The 25,328-nt window shown below is 36.6% G+C and overlaps 1 protein-coding gene across 6 annotated transcripts in view; it reads left to right on the top strand.

Moving 5' to 3' along the window:
• The window catches only part of XPO4 (exportin 4), a 126,449-nt gene that overhangs the window by 66,683 nt on the left and 34,438 nt on the right, over window positions 1–25,328 (top strand). For all 6 annotated transcript variants that reach the window (XM_055245025.2, XM_055245028.2, XM_055245026.2 and 3 more), the window contains 3 exons: window positions 10,997–11,109; window positions 15,887–16,044; window positions 16,295–16,469. In XM_055245025.2, coding sequence (XP_055101000.2) covers window positions 10,997–11,109; window positions 15,887–16,044; window positions 16,295–16,469 — 446 coding nt within the window. The remainder of the gene's footprint in view (window positions 1–10,996; window positions 11,110–15,886; window positions 16,045–16,294; window positions 16,470–25,328) is intronic.

Below are 25,328 nucleotides of genomic sequence, written 5' to 3' on the forward strand. Positions count from 1 at the left end.
AATTGAGTCAAGGGGGGAGTTTCCTCCGTACTGTTCTCGTGGTAGTGAATAAGTCTCACAAGATCTGATGGTTTTATCAGGGGTTTCCACTTTTGCATCTTCCTCATTCTCTCTTTGCCTGCTGCCATCCATGTAAGACGGGACTTGCTCTTCCTTGCCTTCTGCCATGATTGTTCCATGTGTCCCCAGCCACGTGGAACTGTAAGTCCAATTAAATCTCTTTGTTTTGTAAATTGCTCAATCTCAGGTATGTGTTTATCAACAGCCTGAGAATGGACTACTACACACCATCTCTTACAAAAAATTAGCCAGGCATGATGGCACACACCTGTAGACCCAATTATTTGGGAGGCTGAGGCAGGAGAATTGCTTGAGCCCGGAAGTCAGAGGTCGCAGTGAGCTGAGATTGTGCCATTTCACTCTAGCTCTAGCCTGAGGGATAGAGTGAGAGTCTCTCTCTAAAAAAGAAAAAAAAAAGAAGAAAGAAAACAAATCATAACTCTTTAATATTGATTCTCAACTAGGAACAATTTTGTATACTTGGGACATTTGCTGGTGTCTTGAGACAATTTTGATTGTCACAACTCGGGAAATGCTACTGCCATCTATTGGGTTGAGGCTAGGGATGCTGCTAAACATCCTAAACATCCTACAAAGCACGGGACAGCCCCACACAAGCAATTATTGGGCCCAAAGTATCAATAGTCATCCACACAAAAACTTGTACATGAATGTTCAGAGCAGTACTATATGAATAGGCTATTCATAATACTATATGAGTAGAAACAACCCAAATGTCCATCAACTGATGAATGGATAAATAAAATGTGATATACCCATATAATAGGAATATACTTGTCATAAAAAGGCATGAATTACTGATACATGCTACAACGTGTGTAAACTTTGAAAACATACTGAGTGAAAAAAGCCATTCACAAAAGACCACCAATTATATGATAACATATTTATGAAATGTCCAGGATGGGCAAATCTATAAAGACAGAAATGTTAGTGGTTACCTAACCGGAGTGATTGGAAGAAAGTAGGAGGTGACTGCTAAAGCATATGGAGTCTTTCTGGTACAATGGAAATGTTCTAAGATTAGATCATGGTCGTGGTTGCACAAATCTGTGAATATGCTAAAACTATTGAGCTGTACACTCAGTGGGTAAATTGTGTGGTGTGTGAATTAGGTCTTAATGAAGCCTTTAAAAATACCCATCATGCCACGGTTTAGAAACCCACTTCACACAGGTCAGCTGCACCATTAGCAGAATTATAGAGGGAGATTAGGGGTGGAGATAAAGTTGTGGGAGAGTGGGGCCATTGAAGTTGAGGAAATAGGAGAGGTGGTCCAAGGAGAAGCAGAGGATCCATGTCAGGACCTTTAGGTGCATCAGTAGTGAAAAAGCAGGAAGAAGCAAAAGAAAATAAGAAAGCCATTTAAGACAAGTGGATGGGAGAACAAGGTAAGGAGTGTTTGGAAAGCAAAGATAGATGATGTTTCAAGGAATCAGGTAGTCAACATTGTCTGTTACCGATGAGTAAGATGTAGATTGTTTTTGATCTACACTGAATATCAGTTAGAACATAGTTGGTCATATGGAAGTCTGTTTATGTGACGGGCAAAAGCCGTATCTCAGTGATCAGGTAGTAATTAGTAATTGATGAAGTATAGAGTGAAGTACATCGACCCTTGAATAATGTGGGGGTTAGAGACACCAACCCCCATGCAGTCAAAAATTCCAATATAACTTTTTACTCCCCAGAACATTTTACTAATAGCTTACTGTTGCCTGGAAGACTTACTGATAACATAAACAGTCAGTTGGTACTTACTTTATATTTTATATGTACTATAATATATTCTTAAAGTAAGCTAGAGAAAAGAAAATGTCGTTGGCCAGGCGCGGTGGCTCACGCCTGTAATCCCAGCACTTTGGGAGGCCGAGGCGGGCGGATCACGAGGTCAGGAGATCGAGACCATCCTGGCTAACACGGTGAAACCCCATCTCCACTAAAAATACAAAAAATTAGCCGGGCGAGGTGGCAGGCGCCTGTAGTCCCAGCTGTGCGGGAGGCTGAGGCAGGAGAATGGCGTGAACCCCAGGGGGCGGAACCTGTAGTGAGCCGAGATCTCGCCACTGCACTCCAGCCTGGGTGAAAGAGCGAGACTCCGTCTCAAAAAAAAAAAAAAAAAAAAAAAGAAAATGTTGTCAAGACAATCATAAGGAAGATAAATGATATTTAGTGTTGATTAAGTGGATCAATCATAAAGGTCTTCATCTTCGTCTTCTAGTTGAGTAGGCTCAGGAGGAGGAGGAAGAGGAGGGGTTGGTCTTGCTGTCTCAGTGGTAGCAGAGGCAGAAGTGGAGGAGGTGAAGGGGAGGTAAGGAAAGGAAGGCACACTTGGTGTAACTTTTAGTGAAAGTATAAGTGGACCTGTGCAGTTCAAACCTGTGTCATTCAAGGGTCAACTGAACTGTATAGATATTTTGAAGAGCAACAACTGACAGCTCAAGGGAATGGGGGTTTGTGCCAAGGGAATGTTGTTTTATACTTTAAGCTTAGATGAACCTGTTTATTGCTTGAGGGGAGAAGTCAGGATTTCAGAAAGAACATGTGATATTGTGGTGTTAGGCCAATGACATAGATGTTGAGATAGCCCAGGGCGTGTCTGAGGTAGGCAGCCCTTTGGTAGTGTGGACTGCCTGCCTTGATGATCCACACTTCTTAGCTATTAAGTGCTGATTTGACCAGCTTTGTCTAGGTTTCTTCCAAAATGGAGGAACACAGTGGTAGAAGTCAGCATGAGGGAATTTTATTTTATTATTATTTTTTAAACTGATAGAATTGCAAGGAGAATGATGGAATTTTAAAGCACATATATGTAAAGCCCTTGTGAAGTATTTTCTTCCGTCCTCTCTTTTTTTGAGTAATCAGTATTTCCTCCAACTATTGTCTACTTGTACCTGGCATTGTACCCTTTAAAAAGAAAGTAGAGGCAGCACAGGGTGGCTAACACCTGAATCTCAGCACTTTGGGAGGCCGAGGCAGGAGGATGGCTTGAGCTTAGAAGTTCAAAGTTACCTTGAACTATGATTGCACCACTGCACTCCAGCCTGGGCAACAGAGGAAGACCTTGTCTCTTAAAACAGAAACAAAAAACAAAGTTAAGTTTTCTGATGTTTAAAAATTATTATTTCTAGAGATAGGGTCGTGCTCTGTCACCCAGGCTAAGGTCTGTGGCATGATCATGGCCCACTGCAGCCTTGACCTCTGAGTTCAAGTGATCCTCCTGCCTCAGCCTCCCAAGTAGCTAGAACAACAGGTACACATCACCACACCTGGCTAATTTTTAAATTTTTTTGTAGGGCAGGGTACCACTATGTTGCCCAGGCTGTCCTCAAACTCTCCTGGGCTCAAGTGATCCTCCCGCTTTGGTATCCAAAAGTGCTGGGATTACAGGCATGAGCCACTGTGTTTGGCCTGGATTTATTTATTAAAGGTTTTTTTTTTTTAATTTCTTTCAATGCTGTTTTATAGTTTCCAGAGTAAAAGATTATTAAGTTTATTCTAAGTACATTTTTTTTTTTTTTTTTTTTTTTTTTGAGACTGGGTCTCACCCTGTTGCCCAGGCTGAAGTGCAGGGGTGTAATCATGGCTCTCGGCAGCCTCGACCTCTTGGGCTCAAGCGATCTTCTCAACTTCAGCCTCCTGAGTAACTGGGACTATAGGCATGCATCATGATGCCTGGCTGATATTTGTACAGGTGGGGTTTTGCTGTGTTGCCCAGGCTTGTGAGTATTTTTTTATTATTCAATTGTAAATTGTTTTTTAAATTTCATTTTCACACTATAAAGGGAAAAATAACAAATGATTTTTGTATGTTGATCTTGTATCCTGTAATCTTGCTGAACTTGCTTATTAATGCTAATGAATTATATACACAATTGTATTATCTGCAAACCATTATATTTGTTAAGGATTATTATATGTAGCTTTTCTATGTGCAGCAGGTGATTTATGAAAGTATCCACCTACCCAGACCCAGTGGTGCAAAGTCCACAGTTTCTTGGGATTTGGTAGATGTTAAAAATCAGTCTGTGGCCCAGAGAGCAAATTCCTCTGCACTTTGTAGCCCCATGTTACTCTGAGACTCTTGAGACAAAATTCACTTGCTTCTCATTCTGTTTTAGATCACTGTTGTGCAAAGAAAGTGTCCCGGTCCTGTGATCCTGCATCATACCATCATCCCCATTTGAAAGTGGGCGCTAGGGTCCGGGGCAGTCTCATCACCACCTCCATAGCTCTTCTGGTAGAGCTGCACTCACAGGCCGGCTTTCCTTCTGCCTTGTTCCTTGCACACACTGCTTCTCTGCCTGGGTGCTCTCTCTTTGCCTGATCACCTCCTAATCGTACTTCAGCCTAGACCAGGTTGGCTTTCTTGTGCTATTTTCTCCCTATGCATGTTGTATATGATTTTTTTCCCCATTTGGCTCCCTTCTCAGCTGTAATTTTTCATTCCTTAGATTATTTAAGTACAGTTAGCCCTCCAGATTTGTGGGTTCCACATCCTTGGATTCAACTGAGGATCAAAAATATCATAAATAAAAAATAACAATACAACAATTAAAAAATACAAATTTTAAAAACAGTGCAACAATGTACATAGCACTTACATGGTACTGGGTATTATAATTAATTTAGAGGTGATTTAAAGTATATGGGATGTTTATAAGTTACATGCAAATATGATGCCATTTTATATCAGAGACTCTGGATTTATATCAGAGCATCTGTGGATTTTGGTAACCACGGGAGGTCCTGGAACCATTCCCCCTCCGGGTATTGAGGGACAACAGTAGTGTCTGTTTACCTACTGCATGAAGCCCCATGAAAGCATGGGCCATGGTTTTGCTCACTGCATTGTTGAGCCCTAGCACAGATGCTCAGCAAATATTTATTATTATATATTTATTATTTAATTATTGAAAGAAGCTCGTTCAGAAATATTAGCTCAGTTTTCCAATGTTTGTTCACTACAAATATAGTTCGGCTAGTAGTTCACCTAGTGTCCATAAATGCTTAAGGGTTTTGGCAATGCTAATCATAAATGACAATATCATTTTGTAACAAGAATGTTTGGCAGGTATGTGTGGTATGTTGGCTTCAGTGATACTTCTTTTTTTAGTTTGGTTACACTGCCTTTTATTGGTATTCTATTTTTGTGGATCTGATTTGATTTTGGTAAACTTTTTTTTTTTAAACTTAATCTCTTGGAGAAAGCTAACTGGATTATAGAGTAGTAATGGGATACAGAAGCTTTCACCTAAATTGGATTTCCAGTAAAGCCAACCTTTACTATTTGGAGGCAAGGCTTGGGAAAACATTCAGGTAAGGTCACTCCTGTATTTCAAAGGATTTGTGGTTGCTTGCACTGTGTTGTCTATAAGACTGGGGTCAGTGGTTTTGTGATGTGCCAGAAGGAGAAGTAGCAGTTTTTGTTGTTAGAAAATTTAATAGTCAAAGGGATTAAATATTTAAGGAAGAAAATGGGCTTGCTGTAGCTCCTGAAACTTTGTTTTACTGATGAAGTAGGGTAAAAAATAGTATGGAAAGATGAAGGGAGTAAAGCATTTATTATTTATGTGAAATGCCCATTGTTGCTATAAGATCTTTCTATATTGTAAAGTAATTATAAGAATAGGCAAAGGAAATTCTCAGATTGTCCATATTTGCTTGAGGATAATGTGTAGCTACTGTATGCCTCATTTAATTATTCTTTTGAGTGTCATTCACAATCACAAAATGATACCCTTACTGAAAGTGTTAGTGGATAAACTTAATTGCATAATTAAGGACCTGTGTATTTCCAAAGATGATGTTTTCCCCACTTCATGTTAAGATGTACGTATTTAATGATAATGCCGTTTGTTGTATGAGAACTTGAGACAGAAGATTTAGTAGGATTATTCGGTGACAGTCAGTACAGGGTGCGATTAAGCTGTCCTTCTGGCTCTTGGCCTGGTATATGTTTGTCTCAGGCCATGCAGTTACAGAATAGGGCAGGTGGCATATTTATATATGCCTTTGATTTCGCAGAAGTTGGTGAGTTTTCCTAAGTGGAGAATTGTAGAGCTAGATAGGATTGTTATGGGAGAGGGGGCAGGGAATGGAGAGTTGATTCTTCACTCTTCTGTGGTGCAGTTGAATTTATATGTAGCTGGAACTGATTTTCCAACGGATTATGATGGCGTTGAGCTTAGAAGACTGGTTGGGTTTTAGCACTTCAGAATTGGATCCCTTGAGGGAACCCTTGCTAAGAGGGAGTGGACTTGTATTTGGTACAGAGACCAACAAAAAAAATTACTGTACTAAATGTCCTGATTCTTTAATTTGGTGAGAACATGGGAAGGTAAAGTAAGATTAGATGTGTATGATAGATTTTTTTTAAGATAGAGGGTTAGCAAAAGACTGAAAGCAGCTCTGTTTGGCTTTCTTATTGGAATTGTGTTTTGTTTGGTTACAAATGAATTATTCTGATAAAAATATAAATTGCATGCATTCAGTATTTATTTTAGAAAAATATATAAAGCCATAGCCCAAGAAAATTCTTGAATTACACTCTTATTTGAACTTCGGTGAAATAATAGCTATTTAGTTCCAATCTTTTGTGACTTGTGTGTCTCATAAAATTTGACTAGCATGTAATAAAAGACAGTTTAGTAAATAATCAGTTCATTGTCAAACTGTTCTTTTGTTGGTGACATATTTGTTGTAAAAGATAAAGCAATGTAATGTCCAGATATTGTAAAATGCTAAAGTGGTGACTATAAACCAAGTTTTTGAAAGTTTTAAAAGGAAACTATTGTTTTATTAAAATTATTTTGAAATGAATGTCTTGCTTTATTTAACCTTGAAGTTATTTTTAAAATATTGCTTTAAGAATAGTAGTGCTAGATTTCCGAATTCTGGTGGTAGTGGTTCTGTTTGTTTTTTAAGTTAAGAATTTAAGAATTATCTGGGGTAGAAATGGTATTTTTTTGATTTCTTATAAGAATTATTAAGAATTATCAGGGGTTGAAATGGTATTTTTTTATTTCTTATACATACAGATAGAAATAGTCATTTGAGAATACCTGATTAAAAATGAATTACCTTAATTCTTTGTATTATTTTGAATATAAAGATATGGTCTAGATTTGTGTATCGTTATTCTGCCCACATTGTGATATGCTCTTCACTGGTTTTGTTTTTCAAATTGAAAAGTAATGCATGTACATGAATAATAACAGTATTTTAGGTAATATTAAACATTATACAATGCATAGTAAGCCTTCCTTCCACATAAAAGCCGGCATAGTCTCTTATTCAGGGGCAGCAACTTCAGCAGTTTCACGGTACAGTCTGATAACTAAAACATATTTCTTGTCAGAATAGCATTGTCTTTAAACGTTTGTTCTGTATAAACATTATAATGCCATTCCATATAAACATTTATTATACTGTTCTTTTTGTTTTATGTTTTTTATTTAAATGCTTTTGGGAATAATTTTTTTTAGTAGAGTGGGATATGATTTGTAGTTACAGGATTGTAATTGTGTCCTATGAAAAGTATAATATAGTACATGTGCATTTTTATTATGGTATATAATAGTGGTATTATTAGTGGTATTGCCAGGCTGGCTGATAGAAGGTAGTGAAGTCTGCAGTGTTGTAGATTAATTTTTCAGTGGAAGGTAAGTGTAGCCTCTTTGCATGGAGCATTACAAGTGTACATTTTTGTTAGAAGGCAAACATCATGCCGGAGATAAAAATCCTTTCCAGGTTCGGAGTTGGAAAACAAAAGTAACATGGAGTTTTGTAATAATTATGGGGAAAGGTATTTTCTGATAGATATTACATACTAACTCATAAATCTCCCATGCTCTTGGCCACATGTAAGGAATTATAATCTTAAATATATTCTGGTTACCAACATCTGAAGAAAATTGGCCATAGAATTGGGCACCAGGGACAGTGTGCTGAAAAACAGACCATGATTAGGAGAGGCTAAACCAAGATTTTAAAAAATCAGATTTCAGGGTTATTTTGAATCTGATGTTACATGAGCCATTGCAATGAATTCCATTTTATATCTGGGAAAAGCCCTTTTTAAATAAAACTCATATCCATTTTCCCTTAATGTAAATAATTGATATCCAGAAGTATTAATAGAGTATATGCTTTTTATAATTTATAAAAAGATAGAGGAGAGAATTATATGAGAATTTTGGTTTAGGTTTAATAGTTTCCTTTTGTAAGATTTCTTCCTGTATTTTCTTACTGATACTTTTGTAAGATTTACTGAATCTTTAGGTTATCATCTCCCTCTTACCAAAACACACTGTTGCCCCCCTTGCTGTATCATACCTGGAAGGCATAATTAGAATGTGAGAGACTCTCCTCATTTCCTTGGAATATAGTTTTTCATATATCCAGAAGTAGCAAAATTTATAAATATGATTCCCTTTGCTTCTGCCACCTGTATTCTTCCTCTGTACTTGAACTGTCTGCAGCTCTTGCAGGGAGGTTTAGGCTTTCATTCTCTTGCAGTTACAGCACCTGAAGTATTTGCCTTCTTCCTCTGAGGGATCACACATCTAATAGCTACTAAAATGGTAAATGGTCAGCTTTGGGGCCAACCATTTTATTATGGTTATATGAACCCATTTATCTGTCTCATATCCTGTATAATTTAAAAATAAATTCATGACTCCTTTTATAAGCATACGAAATATTACAAAATCGTTATTTTCCTAGTTGAAAATGTTACATGCGTATATTTCGTTTGTTAGATTTGGCATATTGAAAATAGAGAGAAAACTAGAAAACAGTAAGTGAAAGATATTTAAATTTTTATGAAGTATGAAGAATTGGCCAGGTGTGCTGGCTCATGCCTATAGTCCTTGCACTTTGGGAGGCTGAGCCGGGAGGATCACTTGAGCTCAGGAGTTCAAGACTTCCCTGGGCAACGTAGTGAGACCCTGTCTCATTAAAACAAACAAACAAAAAGTACACACACACACAAAACACAAAAATTGATTGCCTTACTCAGAAGATTTATTTCACGTACTATAGCCTTTGCCATCCGTTATTGTGGAAAATTTCAAAGATACACAATAGTAGAGAGAATACTCAGCTTTAAACAGCCAGTCTTGTTTCATCTGTGCTCTTTCTGCCATCCCCAGAATATTTTGAAGCAAATCCTAAGTGTCAGATAAATCAGTATATTGTAGTATTGGGTGAGGAACACAGCATTGACCTTAGACCACGATCTGTGCCTCGTAAGAAAATGAACTCACTCTATATTGATAGCTCTTAGGGTTCACGGGCTGATTTTTTTCCCCCTCTTTTTAAAATCGGGCTTCTTTCTTTTGGCTTTTTTGACCTTCACCTCTTTCCCTGTACCTCCACAAGGGGGCAGATAAAGGAAGAGAGAAGGGAAGTTTAAATGAACCAGATTTGAGTTTCACTTTTGTAAATCAGTCGAATAGAGTTGCAGATTTTGGGGGTGACTTTTCAGAAACAAGCAGTGACTTTTCTCCTTGAAACAACTCATAGTGCCCCTCCTTGCTCTTCAGAGACAGAATAGTATTAGCTATTTTAAAGGGGGTTAAGCAATAATCTTAAAAAAAAAAAAAGTTTCCAGAGCATTATTATAGCCTTTAATTTTCCCTGTGAATAATTTTTCTGTAAAAATAACGATTTAGACTTTACTCAAAATATAGTATTTGAATTTCTATCTACTTTTTTCAGACAATAGCTCTGGGTGATTATCATAAGATTTCTCATTGAGTGATGTGAATGTTGCATAGTCAAAGTATTTTGGCTGGGCATTTGATTACCAATGGAAGGGGCATAACCACTGTTTTTTGTTTGTTTGTTTGTTTTGAGACAGAGCCTCTCCCTACCACCAAGGCTGGAGTGCAGTGGTGTGATTTTGGCTCTCTGCAGCCTCTGCCTCCCAGGTTCAAGCGACTCTCCTGCCTCAGCCTCCCAAATAGCTGGAATTACAGGTGCCTGCCACCATGCCCAGCTAATTTTTGTATTTTTAGTAGAGACAGGTTTCACCATGTTGTCCAGGCTGGTCTCGAACTCCTGACCTCAGGTGATCCGCCTGCCTTGGCCTCCCAAAGTGTGGAGATTACAGGTGTGAGCCACCGTGACCGGCCAAATTTTCTCATTTCTTAAAAGCCTCAGTTACTGTGGCAGTATCAATGAACCGTATTCATAAAAACCTACAAATATATGATGGTTACTTTATTTATGGTAAAACAGTACTCTGTTTGAAGCGTGTTTGAAATTGAATGCCTGAACACCATATAAATTGCTTTTTAGTCTGTGGGAATTTTAAATAAGCATCTATAAAGTTTTTTGTCAGTAGATTATTTCTTTGTCTTGATATTTAGATACTGTGACCTGTGGGAGTTTTTTTTCTTTAATATTATATGTGTTTACTCTTTTTGTTCTTTTGTTTTCCCAGTGAATATATTTCTTCTGGAAAAATGCTATTTTTCCAAGTAGACTATATGAAACTCACATTTTGTATATGTGGTGTTAATTGTTGCAAGATATTGGGGGAAATGATGGGATAAACTTGCAGAAATTGATTCTTTTTACATGAATTTTGGCATATGCTTTGCAGTAAGTGTATTTCCTTCTGTTGCCACCATTAAATTCTCTGGTTCTCAAAGTTTCTGTATGCCTACAGCATGACACATAATTACAATGAAAGCATTACCTTACATTCCTGTAACATTCTTTTTTTCCCCAGGCACTTAATGCCTTTTATTCCTTAGCTTCATGCATGAATTATGTAGCATATGTGAAGAGGCTTAAACTGTTACCATTACAAATTCTTTCTAGATGGCTCCTGTTATATTTAGGATATACTTATACTTTAGACAAAGTAAGAATGTTATTGTTGTTGACCTTGACACCAAATAACTGGGCAGACATTATATAGCTATGTTTGAATCCTCGCAAAATGTGCTGTTGAAGCCAACAGAGTCCTGGCGGGAGACTCTTCTGGACAGCAGAGTTATGGAGCTTTTCTTCACAGTAAGTTTTAGTCTTCATCTCTGGTAGCAAGAGCCATAGAAAAGAGGAAATGCCTTGGCGTGTTTCTTAAGTAAAACAGAACAGATTGCTTTTCTCCCCTAAAGTCTTGTCTTCTTATCAATATGGCTGCTTAAACAGAAATTATTTTAAAAGGTTCTTGCTAATTTATAAAAATGTCACATAGTTATGAAGGGCTTAATATCCTGGAGCAGAAGTTCTCAAACTTGTAATTTCAGGACTTCTCTATACTCTTAAAAATTTATTGAGAACTCCAAAGAGCTTTTCTTTATATAGGTTATATTTATCCTGTTAAAAATTCAAACAAAACTTTACAAAATAATGTGCTAAAAAGTAACAATAAGAAATGATTACATATTAACATAAGTAACATTTTAATTAACTATATTTTTGAAAACAAAGCAAGTTTAATGAGAAGAATAGCATTGTTTTTGCATTTTTGTAAATCTGTAATATCAGACTTAATAGAAGACAGCCAGATTATCTTACCTGCTTCTGCCTTTAGTTAGTTGCAGTATCACACATCATGTGGCCTCGGGGAAATTCCACTTTTTACCTGTGTGACAGTGAGAATGGGAAACCCAGATATTGTCTTAATATTATTATGCAAATAGTTTTTTCCTCACAGGCAACCTGACAGGCTTTTAAAAAGCTTCAGGGATCCCTGGGCCACAGTTTGAGAACTGCTATTCTAGAGTGTAGGTTTTATACTTATTATATTTATGAGTCATTGGTTAAGTTGGTATTATGGAATAGCAGTTTATCTCATGTATAACTTTAGACAGTCCTCTTTATTATTGGCTAAATATCAAGATGTAAGCAGTATGTTCCCACATTGGCCAATGTGTATCCCCAATAAAACAGTCAAAAGCTGGAAAAACAGTTCGTATGTGTGTGTTTATGTGTTGGATGCTAATTTGCAGTTATAGGGGGAATATACAAGTTAGTTAGATATAATGACATGGACAAAAGCCCAAGTAAAAATCAATTAAAAGTAAAAAAGCTATTTTGCTTAATCCCAATTGTTGATTTTAGTTTCTTTTCATTTGTTTTAAAAATATAGATGAGCCCTTCAACTGCCTTTTTCTGATTGAACCATTTAAAATAAAGTAGTTATGTGGTATGTATTTTAAAATGTCTAGAACAAGGTTATCTATCCATGGGTATATATAAAAGATACTTTCTATAGAAATATTCAGACTGAGCATTAAATCACCTTGTGGTTTCTTTTTAAAATCAGAGAAATGATGGCTAAAACCACTATCAAGATCAAAGAGATAATTGTAACTAAATTTTAAAATTCCGTTGCCTGCCTCATCTGACAGGAATTGTTTTGATACGAATCCAAGTCCAAGTCTTTGTATTATGCACTTGACTGAAAGTAGATTCCACTCCAGCAGTTTTTGAAAAGGTGAAAAACTTGCTGGCAGTACTGGAAACAACTCTACCAGATCTGAACAGCTGTCTAGACAAACCAGACAGCTGCTCCTGTCAGCTGTGAACAACCACATGCAAATAACTTTTGAATTTGAAAGTTAACCCTTTTTTGCTTTATTTGAACAATTTTTGTGTTTGTAGCTATTTTCACTTAAGCAGTTTATGAACAAATTAGTTACTTGTTTTAAAAATGACAATGGCTAATGTTTTTATTTAACTTTGGTTAAATTTAGTTTCAGTTATATGAGTTTATTGCCTACTTTAAAGCACTTTTCCACTGGATATCACTTGTGCTAGATTTGGATAAGCATCAATATACTGTTGCATAAGAGCAAGACTTTAAATATGTTAATCATAAGACTTTAAATATGTTGGAATACTTTGGGTTGCGTTCTGCCCTATAGAAGTTTACAAACTTCTTGATTTTTTTTTCCTTCTATAAGGTCTTGGAAAAAAAACCCACTTTCATTGTGTTTTCTTCCTACCTTTTTGACCAGAGTCTTCTTGATCTCGCTTATGGTCTCTTCCTTCTTTGCTCGTCACGTAAATATTGGCATTCCTATCTTAATTCTCAACTTTGCTGACTCTGTACACTTTCCTGTGGCTCTCTCTTCAACACGTAGGACTTCAGGCACCAGTTCCCAGATGACTCCTACATCTATATTCAGCACAGCCTGCTCCAGAGTTTCAGAGCCTTATAATCCAAGTGCTTACTGGATGTTTTAATTTGGATGGCCCACAGACATCTCAGATTTAACATGTTCCAGTAGAATTCGTCATCTTCCTTACTTGCTTCTCCTTCCTTGTCTTCCTTTTCTTGATGCATATCCTTGCCATTCACCTCACTGGGCGTCCTGCTGGGCTTTGCTTTCTCTTATCCCTCTGTCCCTTTCCCATATTCAGATGGTGATTCAGCTTTCTGTTTTATAATACAGTTTATATTGAAATACATGTTCAGATATGGAGGAACTCTTTTGTAATGATGACATTGGAAGAAAGGCAAGAATTTATATTGTATAAAAATTAAGCATTTATTATTAGTTTTATGTGGTTTATATTTCAGATAACATAAATTAAGCTTGAACAGCATACACTGTCTCGAAAGACAGTTATTTATTTTAACTTTATTTTTAGTTATTTCATTAGCTATTTCATTGAGGGTATTTTTTCTTTTGATTGCTCGCTTTGAGACCATAATGAACATTCAAGATTGTGAGATGGATTCTTATTGTCCCATATTACATTGTATCTGTTGACAGAATATATCCCTGGATATCATGCTTAAATGCTGATTAGATTCTAAGGCATCGTGACAAAAATTTAATTACAGATTTCAGATAAAGAACTTATAAGAGTGAGTTGTGTTCAGAAGTTTATGAACTAGACAGTGTGCATATATGAATTTGTCTATTGTACTTGGAATTTACTGTATAAAACTTAAAATACATTAGAATATAGTTTGAAAAATATTTGTATTCTGGACCAAGGATTTGCAGACATTTTTTGTATAGGGCCAGATAGTAAACATTTTAGGCTTTGCAGGTCATATGTTCATATTCAACACTGCCATTGTAGTATAGAAGCAGCCATAGATGATACATAAATAAGCATGGCGGTGTTCCAGTAAAACTTATTGATGGTCATTAAAATGTGAATGTTGGCCGAGCGTGGTGGCTCATGCCTGTAATCCCGGCACTTTGGGAGGCCAAGGCGGGCGGATCACCTGAGGTCAGGAGTTTGAGACCAGCCTGGCCAACATGGCGAAACCCCGTCTCTACTAAAAATACAAAAATTAGCCAGGCGTCGTGGCACATGCCTGTAATCCCAGCTACTCAGGGGACTGAGGCAGCAGAATCGCTTGAACCCGGGAGGCGGAGGTTGCTGTGAGCTGAGATTGCACCATTGCACTCCAGCCTGGGCAACAGGAGTGAAACTCTGTTTCAGGTGGAAAAAAAAAAAAAGAATTCTGTGTAATTTCCACAGGTTACAAAATATTATTATTTTTATTGGTTTCCCCCCAACCTTACAAAAATGGAAAAAAAACCACAACCATTCTTAGCTCACAGCCATACAAAAACAGGCGGGGGCCAAATTTGGCTTATGGGCTGTGGTTTGTTCTAGTCCAAAGAGTATAGCATATTTTAAGCATGTCAGTAAATCAACTAACTTTGTAATGTTTAGAGGTTATTTAGTATTTTAAATTTCATTACTAGAACCTTGAGAAGTTCAGGGAGTAAGGATTAAGGGACTCAGTGAACAAGGATTTATTTAAGTGTTCATTGTGGCCCAGCATACCAGTGAGTACTTAAATGCTCTGACCTGAAGTAATTTAGAAACAATTTGCCTAGTCAAAGTGAATATAAGCTAAAACTATGAGTTTGATGTTACACAACATTTACTAAATAGAGAACTTTGTGTGGGAAAGAAAAGGGCTAGAGTAGTTAAGTACTTTGGCAAGTACAAAATGGTACATCAACAGTAAGTGTTGGGTGGATTAAGATTAATAATGATCATATTTCTTCACTAAATTTTCCTTGGCTCTATTATGTCAGATTACAGAAATGAAACCTTTAACATCTGAGAATATTAATATTATAAAACTAGGGAGCAGTATTTCAAGAGCATTTCCTTCATACAAAACACTATACCAGGTGTTTCATGTCCGTATTGTATCACTGAAATAAAAAAATAGGTGAGCTTTAAATGGATTTAAGTATAATTTACATTTTGTATTCAAAATCTTTTAGCATTTATTAATAGCAATGATGTAGGTTAAACTGAGATTTAAACAAATAGTAAGCAAACTGAGAATAAAAGAATGTGCTTACTACATTTTGGTTGAATGAATGCATGAATGTCTAGGGATTCAATGGTATATTGCTTTTCTAAGTGCGCAACTGTTTACTTCCACTAAAGCAGCATCTATATACTCTTGATTGAACTTGTCTGCTAACTTTAGCAAGAAGCTGTAGCTAGGCATAGTTAGCATAATACAGATGACTGTCATTGTTGCTGTTTTTAGAAGAAGCAGTATGTCTGACTGGCTGGCATCTGTTTCTCTCTTTGTCATAACATGCTGGAGACAGATCAATTTTCAAAATGTAGGTAGCCCTCAGTTAAAAATCAATTGATATGTTTAAAATAATGACCTGTAATGTAAAGTGGACTGAGGGACAATTTTCAATTTAGTTTAATTCAGGAATTAATTTTCTAGAAATAACAAGCTACAGTGAATTTTTCTCTTACCTCATTCGGCATGGTAGACACGTGACCCTTACAAAGGAAGAATTTATATTTATGGATTAGTAATTCTTTCTAACAGGTACATCGAAAAATCAGAGAAGATTCAGATATGGCACAAGATTCTCTGCAGTGCCTTGCCCAGTTAGCTTCTCTTCATGGACCCATCTTCCCTGATGAAGGATCACAAGTTGATTATCTAGCACACTTCATTGAGGGATTACTGAATACTATCAATGGGTAGGTATACTTGCCCTTTGCAGCTGAAAAAGGAGCTCTACGTTTTGTGTTTAACAGTAGAAGAAAAAAAGAAACTAGTTATTATTCCCCCTTATATTTTGCAGTAAAGTCATATGGGTAATTTGAAATTAATAAACAGACATACCTTTTAAAATGAATCAGTAACGATACTTGCTTGTTTGGAAATGAGTTACTATATTAATAATTTTTCTTTTACTGCCACTTAATAATACTCATTCCTTGGTTTTAGAATTGAAATAGAAGATTCTGAAGCTGTGGGGATCTCTAGCATTATCAGCAACCTGATAACCGTGTTCCCACGAAATGTTTTAACTGCCATTCCAAGTGAACTTTTCTCCTCCTTTGTTAACTGCCTCACACACCTCACTTGTTCTTTTGGGCGAAGTGCTGCATTGGAAGAAGTGGTGAGTGACTATTCTAAAGTAAATTGTGTCAGTTTTTCACAAGGAAATTTGCGGTGCCTTTGGAACATTTCTCATGACAAGTAATTATTTTAATTGAGTGCTGGCTATTAAAGTGACCGTTTTGTTTAGATGTGCAAATTATTTGGGAAACATGACCTTTAAAAATTTGTGGATTAAAATAGCTTTTGTTGGTGATATTTACTGGTCTTAAGCATTTAATTTTGAGATAATTTAGTACCCAAATATAAGAGATGGAATGAAATGAGCTGTGGTTTGTTCAACATAATTTTTCACATAAAAATTATGTCAAAAGCTCCTTTTAACAGCAAAAGCATTTTTTACAGGGTGCTGCTGTGGTGTGGTGTAATTATGTGTAATTTTTTTTTTTTTTGAGAATTTTTTACTTTGGACTTATTTGGCAATTATGTAAACATAATTTGGTTCAAGTCATTGAAACCTTGCTTATTTTGATTAGACTGTGCTCTCTAATGTTTTGTATGGTAATGCTTTAATAGCGTATCCTGGTAGAATTAATTTACATTGAAATTAAGACCGATAGCAATACTGAAGATGTTTTTTGGTACAAATTTCCAAATGTGTATTTTCCATATTTTATATTCAAATTTAGACGTCTACTAAAACCCCTTGAAGACACAGCTGCTTTTTTAACAGTCACTGTGAATAGCTATATTAATCATGGAAAAAAATTGATTTCATCCCACAAAATAGTGATTAAATTGTTGAAACTAATTTTTCTTTTTATGAATCAAAATGTGAATCTTTCTGAAAGGCTGTAAGAGTAAAAAGAATGTAGATATTTTGTTAGAATTTCATGTTAAATTGTAAGTTGTTTTGGTTAGATTCTGCCAACGTGTATGTGAGTTTTTTTGTATCCCTTCAGAGGTGTTCAGAGAATAGAGAACTCGGAATGATTATGTTTATGTAATCGGGCACTTTTGCGATTTGGTAAGGAAAGGAACCAGGTCAGACAAGTGTTCATATGGTAGAGAAAATGTAGTAACAGAAAAATAGAAGTTTAAAGGCCTGATATGTACAGTTGAATGTTTCAGAAGGATAATTTATGTTCTAAACATAAAAATCCAGGGTAATTTTAAGCATTTAACATTTTAAGTATTTACGCTTTACTTAAACCTCTTTCAAATGATCACAGATTCTGAACTAGTCAGGTTTTATTTAACGTGAATTCCTTGCACTTTCTCTGTCCCCCTTGGTTTATTTTCTCTTCAAAACCAGGTGGATTAAAGAGCATGTTGATCCTATATTTAGAAACTAAGCTCCTTTTAGTTCTGTTTGTGAGTTAAGCGTGTTCCTAAACGTTTTAAAGAATTGCTGGAAGATATATGGCGTCCTTGGTTTGCAAATTTTAAGTGCAGAATTTAATTTTGAGAATACTGACATCTTGACAATTTTTCCTTCAAGATTTGACATAGGAGTGTTGGAATATAGAAAGCCTACGTGCATTTGCAGAAAGTAGATGTGTATTGTGCTTATTTCACAGCAGGCGTGCTCTAGTGAAGATGAACCTAACAGGTTTCATTCAAAAAAAGTATTATTTAGTTTCATTTATTTTACTCTTTTAATTAATTTTTAATTGAACTGTTTATGATATTTAAAAATTATTTTTTAAAATAATTGGTCACCTATTGAAAAGGACAGAGGGAAAAGATCTGTTTAAAGTTTTGCATTAGTCGTAGAAACCAGGTTGGGGATGTGTGGTGAAGTTGAGGGTTAATGGGGTGGCCCATGCATGGTGACTTTCTTAAGAGTAAACCTCCTAAATGTCACCTCAACCTCAAGCGGTTTCCATTGTATCTTGTGTATGCTGGGAGTAGAGGACCAGAGGAGTATACAGCTAATACCAGAAATATAGGAACAAATCCAGCCAAACCAAATTGGACCTCTGGGACAGAAACCATTTCATCTTTTGTTTTCTCGGGCACCCAGTAATTGTAGTAATAGTACATAATACGTAGTTGTTCTGAGATGGAAAAGTATATAAAGACATGATCTTTTTTTTTTTTTTTGAAATAGAGTCTCGCTCTGTCGCCCAGGCTGGACTGCAATAGCACGGTCTTGGCTCGCTGCAACCTCCGCCTCACAGATTCAAGCGATTCTGCTGCATCAGCCTCCCAAGTAGCTGGGATTACAGGCATGCGCCATCACGCCCGGCTAATTTTTGTATTTTTAATAGAGACGGGGTTTCACCATGTTGGCCAGGCTGGTCTCAAACTCCTGACCTCGCGGTCCACCCACCTCAGCCTCCCAAAGTGCTAGGATTACAGGCGTGAGCCACCGCGCCTGGCCAAGACATGATCTTTTAAGTAAAATTTGAAAAATTGAGGCATATTAAAGAAATGAGTTTGGGAGTTAGCATGGGATGAAAAGATGAGCTTTTGAGGGAGACCGCACAGTTACAGGCCAGGCAGTCATGAAGAGCAAGAGTTCAGGCAAGCTGCTTCACTTTTTTTTTGAGCATGTTAGCTTATTGGTAAAGTCAGGGTATGAATTCCTTCCACTGCTTTATGACATGGATTAACTGCATGGAAAGTACCTGTATAGGCCGGGCTCGGTGGCTCACGCCTGTAATCCCAGCACTTTGGGAGGCTGAGGCAGGCGGACTGCCTGAGGTCAGGAGTTCGAGACCAGCCTGCCAAACATGGCAAAACCCCTTCTCTACTAAAAATATAAAAAATTAGCCGGGCATGGTGGCGCGGGCACCTGTAATCCCAGCTACTCGGGAGGCTGAAGCAGGAGAATCGCTTGAACCCGAGAGGCAGAGGTTGCAGTGAGCCAAGATCACGCCACTACGCTCCAGCCTGGGCAACAAGAACGAAACTCCATCTCAACCAAAAAAAGGGGGGGAGGGGGACCTGTATAGTGTACAATAATTTGTTACAGGCAATAACATGTAGAATAATTTTAAAAATAAGCCTTTAAAATAATAGCTTTTATTGAAAACTTGCGTGCACTCTTACCACATAAGAACAACTGTTGAGTTTTCTTTGGTGCAAACTAATTACAATTCTAATTTTTAAAAATTGTTTTTAAAATGATTTTTATAATTTTAATTTTGTGAAATATTGAAAGCTTCTTTTTCCAGTAGGAAAACAGGTTCCACATGTAAGACTTTGTTTTACTGTGAGAATACTTTTTTCAGAGCTGTGTTTGTTTAGGAATATATACAGATTATCATGTTTTTTAATAGCAATTCGTGTCTTTGATGGTGGTAACGTTGTGTAGCAAGAGAAAAAGAGCATCTTCACAGGAAGAAACATTGTTGATACCAATGTGTGTTTTGAAACCCATGTCAGACAGCCACCTTGCTTGGTGGCTTTAGCATGTGAGTGAAGAGACATATTTGAGTACCCTGACTTGCAGTTAACTGACAGTCTGTGTTCACAAAGAGCAATTCCAGTATTCAGCCAAGTTTCTCTGTGGCTGCAGAAGTTTCTTGATATTATTTGAGGCTTCTTGGAGATAAGAATTTTTTCATTATACCCAGAAATCAAATTATTATCTATTGCTGAACTGAAGAGGTAAGAATGAATGTGGAGATGAAAAAGTATTGCCTTAAAGGTTAAAATCCTGCTGGGCTTGGTGGCTCACGGCTGTACCTTGGGAAGCTGAGGCAGGCAGATCACCTGAGGTCGGGTGAGGAGACCAGCCTCGCCAACATAGCGAAGCTCCGTCTCTACTAAAAATACAAAAATTAGCCAGGCGTGGTGGCACATGCCTGTAATCCCAGCTACTGAGGAGGCTGAGGCAGGAGAATTACTTGAACCCGGGAGGCAGAGGTTGCAGTGAGCTGAGATCGTGCCACTGCACTCCAGCCTGGGTAACATAGCAAGGCTTTGTCTCAAAAAAAGATTAAAATTCTATCAATAATTGTTCATATTAATACAACAACTGTTTTATAAAAGATTTGTAATAGTATATGCATTTGAATTGGTTCAGTGAAATTCAAGGAGAATATGACTTGAACTGTATGCTCTAGTTTGTTTCTTGGTTTCTTTTATAATTAACCATTTTGAGTTCAGCCAAGTAGGCGAAGCTGTGCAGTATGTTGCTACATGAATAGAGCAGCCTTCATAGCATTGAGGTATTTTGTATATACATTTTGATGTATGTGTTGTGTATAAGGGCAATGGTGGTAAATAACAATTTATAAAGGAAGAACCTTACATCTAGTTTTAGTATATTTGTGGCCTAATCTCAAGACCAGCAGGACAAGGTAGTAATGAAAAAGGTACTTGATAAAGTTTTTAGGAAGTTGATTATGGAATGTAATGCAATAAAATAAATTTGCAATTTGTCGAGTGAGTGAGTGTACTTAGAGGTCAGCATTCTTGATTCAGAATCTAATTTCTCTGGCTTGTTGGGTAATTACTTTGTAGTGAGGTTATGTGACAAAAAGGAAGCCATAAATTGAAGCCAAATTACAGATTGAGAAGTGGGGAGCATAAATTTTGGGATATCTCAGTGATAAGAGGGAAAACAATACTTATTCTCTGGGATGGTTGTGTCAGTACAGTGTAACTGTGTAGTCTACCTTGCACCTTCACCCATAAAAGGATGGATTGTTTTAAGATCCTTGCCAATCTCCCCACCAAACGGTTCTTGTAGCTGTAAAAGAATAAATTGGTGATACTAGAGAGAGCAAGCTGGCTGTCCAGCGCCCCTCACCCATCAAGCACATTCATTTCCTCTGCTTAAAAGATAGAATTAAATCCCTGAGTATTTTTTAAAGCTTGCACATTAAAAGTATACTTTTTAGAAATAATAACAATAATTTTAACTCTACCAGGATATTTGGAAGAAAACTAGTTACTATTTTACCTTAAATACAGATTCTTATTAAAAGAAGTGTTTTAAGAATTATTTTAATGTTTTAATTCTAATTGGATGATAACCATGCAATATTTCATGACTTGTATGAGTGAGCTCTGATTGTTTAAATCTGCTTTACCAATCCTAGTACAGAACCAGTGTTAAGTTTCACAGAATTCTTGCACCTTTAGTGCAGTGGATTTAGAATAAAGCTTACTAACTATTGTTCCATATCGTATCCCTTATATTGTTTGTTATGCTAGTATTAGAAACATAACTAGATCCAATGGACCTGGGGTTCAAAAATGAATACTAGAGTGAGGTAGAAAAAAAGGGATTTCTAAAGCATTTTCATACCATGTGGAAAATTAAAAAAAAAAAAAATCAAAAAAGGGATTGCCCTTTTACCCCATGTAAGCCGAGTGAGTCCCCGAGATGTCAGCCACTGTTCAGCTTTGTTAAGTTTGTATTGAGCACTTATCGTGTGCCAGGAACAGTGTCTTAACGTGTATGCATTCTTTTACATTGAGAATTTGGAAACTCCTGTGCATTTTCAAAAGGAAGAAAGTATGTTGATCCAGTAGTGCAGCATTTAAAATCTTTTTCTGAAAATTATATCTTGGACTCTTGGTGTTTTTTGGGGGGTAGTGGTTTTTGTTTGTTTTTTGTTGTTGTTGTTTTGAGTGATCTGTCTGTAGGATTTTTCTAACAGCTGCAATACTTGTCTACTAAATCCATTTCTCTTGGGGGATTCCAGAAACCAGAAATACTGTCAGCTGCATAGGTACTCTGAAGTTAAATTAATTCTGTATTTTAAGAACTAGCTAGAAAAAATAAAAATAAAAATAACTAGACAAGGATTTAATTTATTTTTCATTTGACATTCAAAGACTTCTAAATTCCTACATTTTTTATTGGAGAGTTCATGAAGTTTTATTTGTGACATTTCTGTCACTATATTGTTCCATATTTGCCTTAAATGATACTTTGCTAGGAAAGAATCTACATACCAATAGCAGATGAATAACAGCATAAACTAATAGTATAGCTCTTTCAGTCTTTAATCGTTCATATATCCTTCTTAATGTTTTACACTGTGCAGCACAAATATTATTTGTGATTTGTCATTGGACGTGGGGGTTGTGCCGATGCCTGTAAATTTTAAAGTTATTATGAAATGTTTCATTCATACAAAGTACTAGTTTTATGTTATAAAAATATAAAGAATAATGAAATGAACAATTATGTATCAACCACGCAGATTAAGAAATAGTCTAGTATATTGATGGAGCCTTTTTCTGTTGTTTTTTAACCTGTGGTTTTTTCCTTCTCCTGTTATTGCATGCAAGTGTTTGTTGCATTACTTATTTCTGCCAAGTGAGTCTATAAGCAGATGCTGCTGGTGAACTTCCCAGCCAGTGTTTTGGGCACTTTTTGCAGCTTCTACAATCTCTGATAGTTGAAGCTGTTTTCACTTCCAAACTGTTGTAAAGAATAATATAAAAGGAACTTTTTGAAGGATATTCTGTAGACATAAGAGTTTCTATGAAAATGAATTGCCCATATCCATCTCACTGCATTTTTTGTCTATGAATCACATATCTAACACATGTTATTTATGTTTACATATGAAGATAATCTTGATGATCAACAGAAAGAGCTTTCCAATTTCATTGAAAGGATTTGGAGTTGTCATGATGATTAGTTGCTGTTCACAGGAAAACAAACTATAACTACCTTAGCATGAGATTTAGCTCATATTTTTACAATACCTGATATTGATGTATATAGATAAATATAAATATAGATAAAGACTTTTTATATTTTAGAGCAGTTCTGAGTCCACAGCAAAAGTTGGGTGAAAATACAAACCCCCTCAAACATGCAGCCTCCCCACCCTCACCCATCAACATCCCACACGAGAGTGGTACGTTGTTACAGCTGATGAAACGACATTGACACATCATCGCCATCCAGAGTCCATAGTGTACATAGGGTTCACTCTTGGCGTTGTACATTCTATGGGTTTGGACAGGTGTATGATGTCCACCATTAAGGTATCATACAGAGTAGTTTCACCATTCTGAAAATCCTCTTTGTTCTGCCTATTTATCCTTCCCTGCCCCCCACAGCTTCTGGCAACCACTGATCTTTCACCTGTCTCCATAGTTTTGCCTTTTCTAGAATGTTGTGTAGTTGGAATCATGTAGTGATGTTAGATTTTAATTTCTGAAATTCAATTTGATGTCAAAAACGGGACAGATTTCACATATTGAAAGTTTTCTTTTCAAAGCTTCATTTGACAGCATTTTCGTAAATAAAAGTAACCACTATTTTGGAATTATGTATTCAACATAATTACCAAAATATAAAAGATTTTTTTCTGTGACTAAAGGGTTGCAAATTTATTGCTCTATATACTTCCAAGGTAATTACGGGCATTGAGAGATAAGTGCTGCTATCATAATTTGATTACCTTCTCCACCCTGCATTTCCAGATGGAGTAAAGTGGGGTCAAGTAGTCTCATAAGCTCTAAGCCCCTCTCCAAAGCCTCTCTGGCAGCAGGCCTGACAATACCAAGAGCATGAGCACATAGTGTCTAGCTTGGTCTCCTTAGTCATCTCTGTGCACGTGCTGCTGCCTTGGCTGCTGGGTTTTGGCCAGAGTGGCCGTGGAGCAGGGCCAGGGTATTATGAAAAAGCGCTAGGTTAGGTTTCAGTTTTCTGTGATTAGACTGAAAGATTTAGTTGCCAATTGTCATCAACCATATTTCTCACACTTTGCTCGATGACTTATATTATCTCCAAAAGAAACCAGAAGGCTGTTTAGAAGTCCATAGTCTTACTGTAAATTGCCATCCAGTGAGTTGAGGCTCTTGCAGTCTACCTCTGATCTTCTGTTTTAATATCAGAGTGTTAATAGGAGGGATTATTGAAAGCTTTTTTTAATAATAGGCATATAAGACTTTTACTTTTTAGTTATACTTTTATGTATATGAATAATTAAACCACGATAACATGTGTTAGATATGTACCTAAAAAACAACCAAGATAGGTCTTAGAAAATATCCTGCTTTTTTTTTTTTTTGGAGACTGGGTGAGTCAGAGGATGCTATTCCTAAATTCCTCTTGTGATATGTTACCAGTCTGTTTATTTTGGCAAGATAAACTGTTAAGACTTAACAAATGATGGCTGTAAAGCACATGCTTTGTTAAGTATATAAACAGGCCACAGATGTTTCTATGGAAAGAAAGTATCTTATTCATCTCCATATTCCAGTGCCTGGCTCTTAGCGTTCGATAGATTTTTTTTTTTTTTTTTTTTTTTTGAGACAGGGTCTTGCTCTGTCACCCAAGCTGAAGTGCAGTGGCGTAATATTGGCTCACAGCAACTTCTGCCTCCCGGATTTAAGCGATTCTCCTGCCTCAGTCTCCTGAGTAGGTGGAACTACAGGCATGTTCCACCACGCCTGGCCAATTTTTGTGTTTTTAGTAGAGACAGAGTTTTGCCATGTTGGCCAGGCTACTCTTGAACTCCTGATTTCAGGTGATTCACCCATTTCAGCCTTCCAACGTGCTGGGATTACAGGCATGAGCCACCATGCCTGACTGAGAGCTCTCCGAAAGTATAAACCTAGGAGTGGAATTTTTTAATCAGAGTATGTAAATGTTCACTTTTAGAAGATAGTAGTGTCAAATTTTTGCTAAAGTGATCGGACCAATGTATTACCTGTGTGTGAGTTCTCAGTGATCCATGTTCTCACCAACACTTACTGCCAAACTAGCAAGCATAAAATATGATCTTAATTTGCTTTCCCAAGTACCAGTAACATTGAGCGTCTTTTCATATATTTAAATATGTAGTTCTGTGATTCCTCTTTTGAAATGCTGGTTTGTGTCCATTGCCCATTTTCCTAATGGAGTGTTTGTCTTTTCCTTAGTGATTTGTAGAAAGTCTATATATGTTCTAGAACTAGTTTCTTGTTGGTTATATGGGTTTCAGATTGATAT

This window comes from Symphalangus syndactylus, chromosome 15 (assembly GCF_028878055.3).
Source record: "Symphalangus syndactylus isolate Jambi chromosome 15, NHGRI_mSymSyn1-v2.1_pri, whole genome shotgun sequence".
NCBI classification, from domain to species: Eukaryota; Metazoa; Chordata; class Mammalia; order Primates; family Hylobatidae; genus Symphalangus; species Symphalangus syndactylus.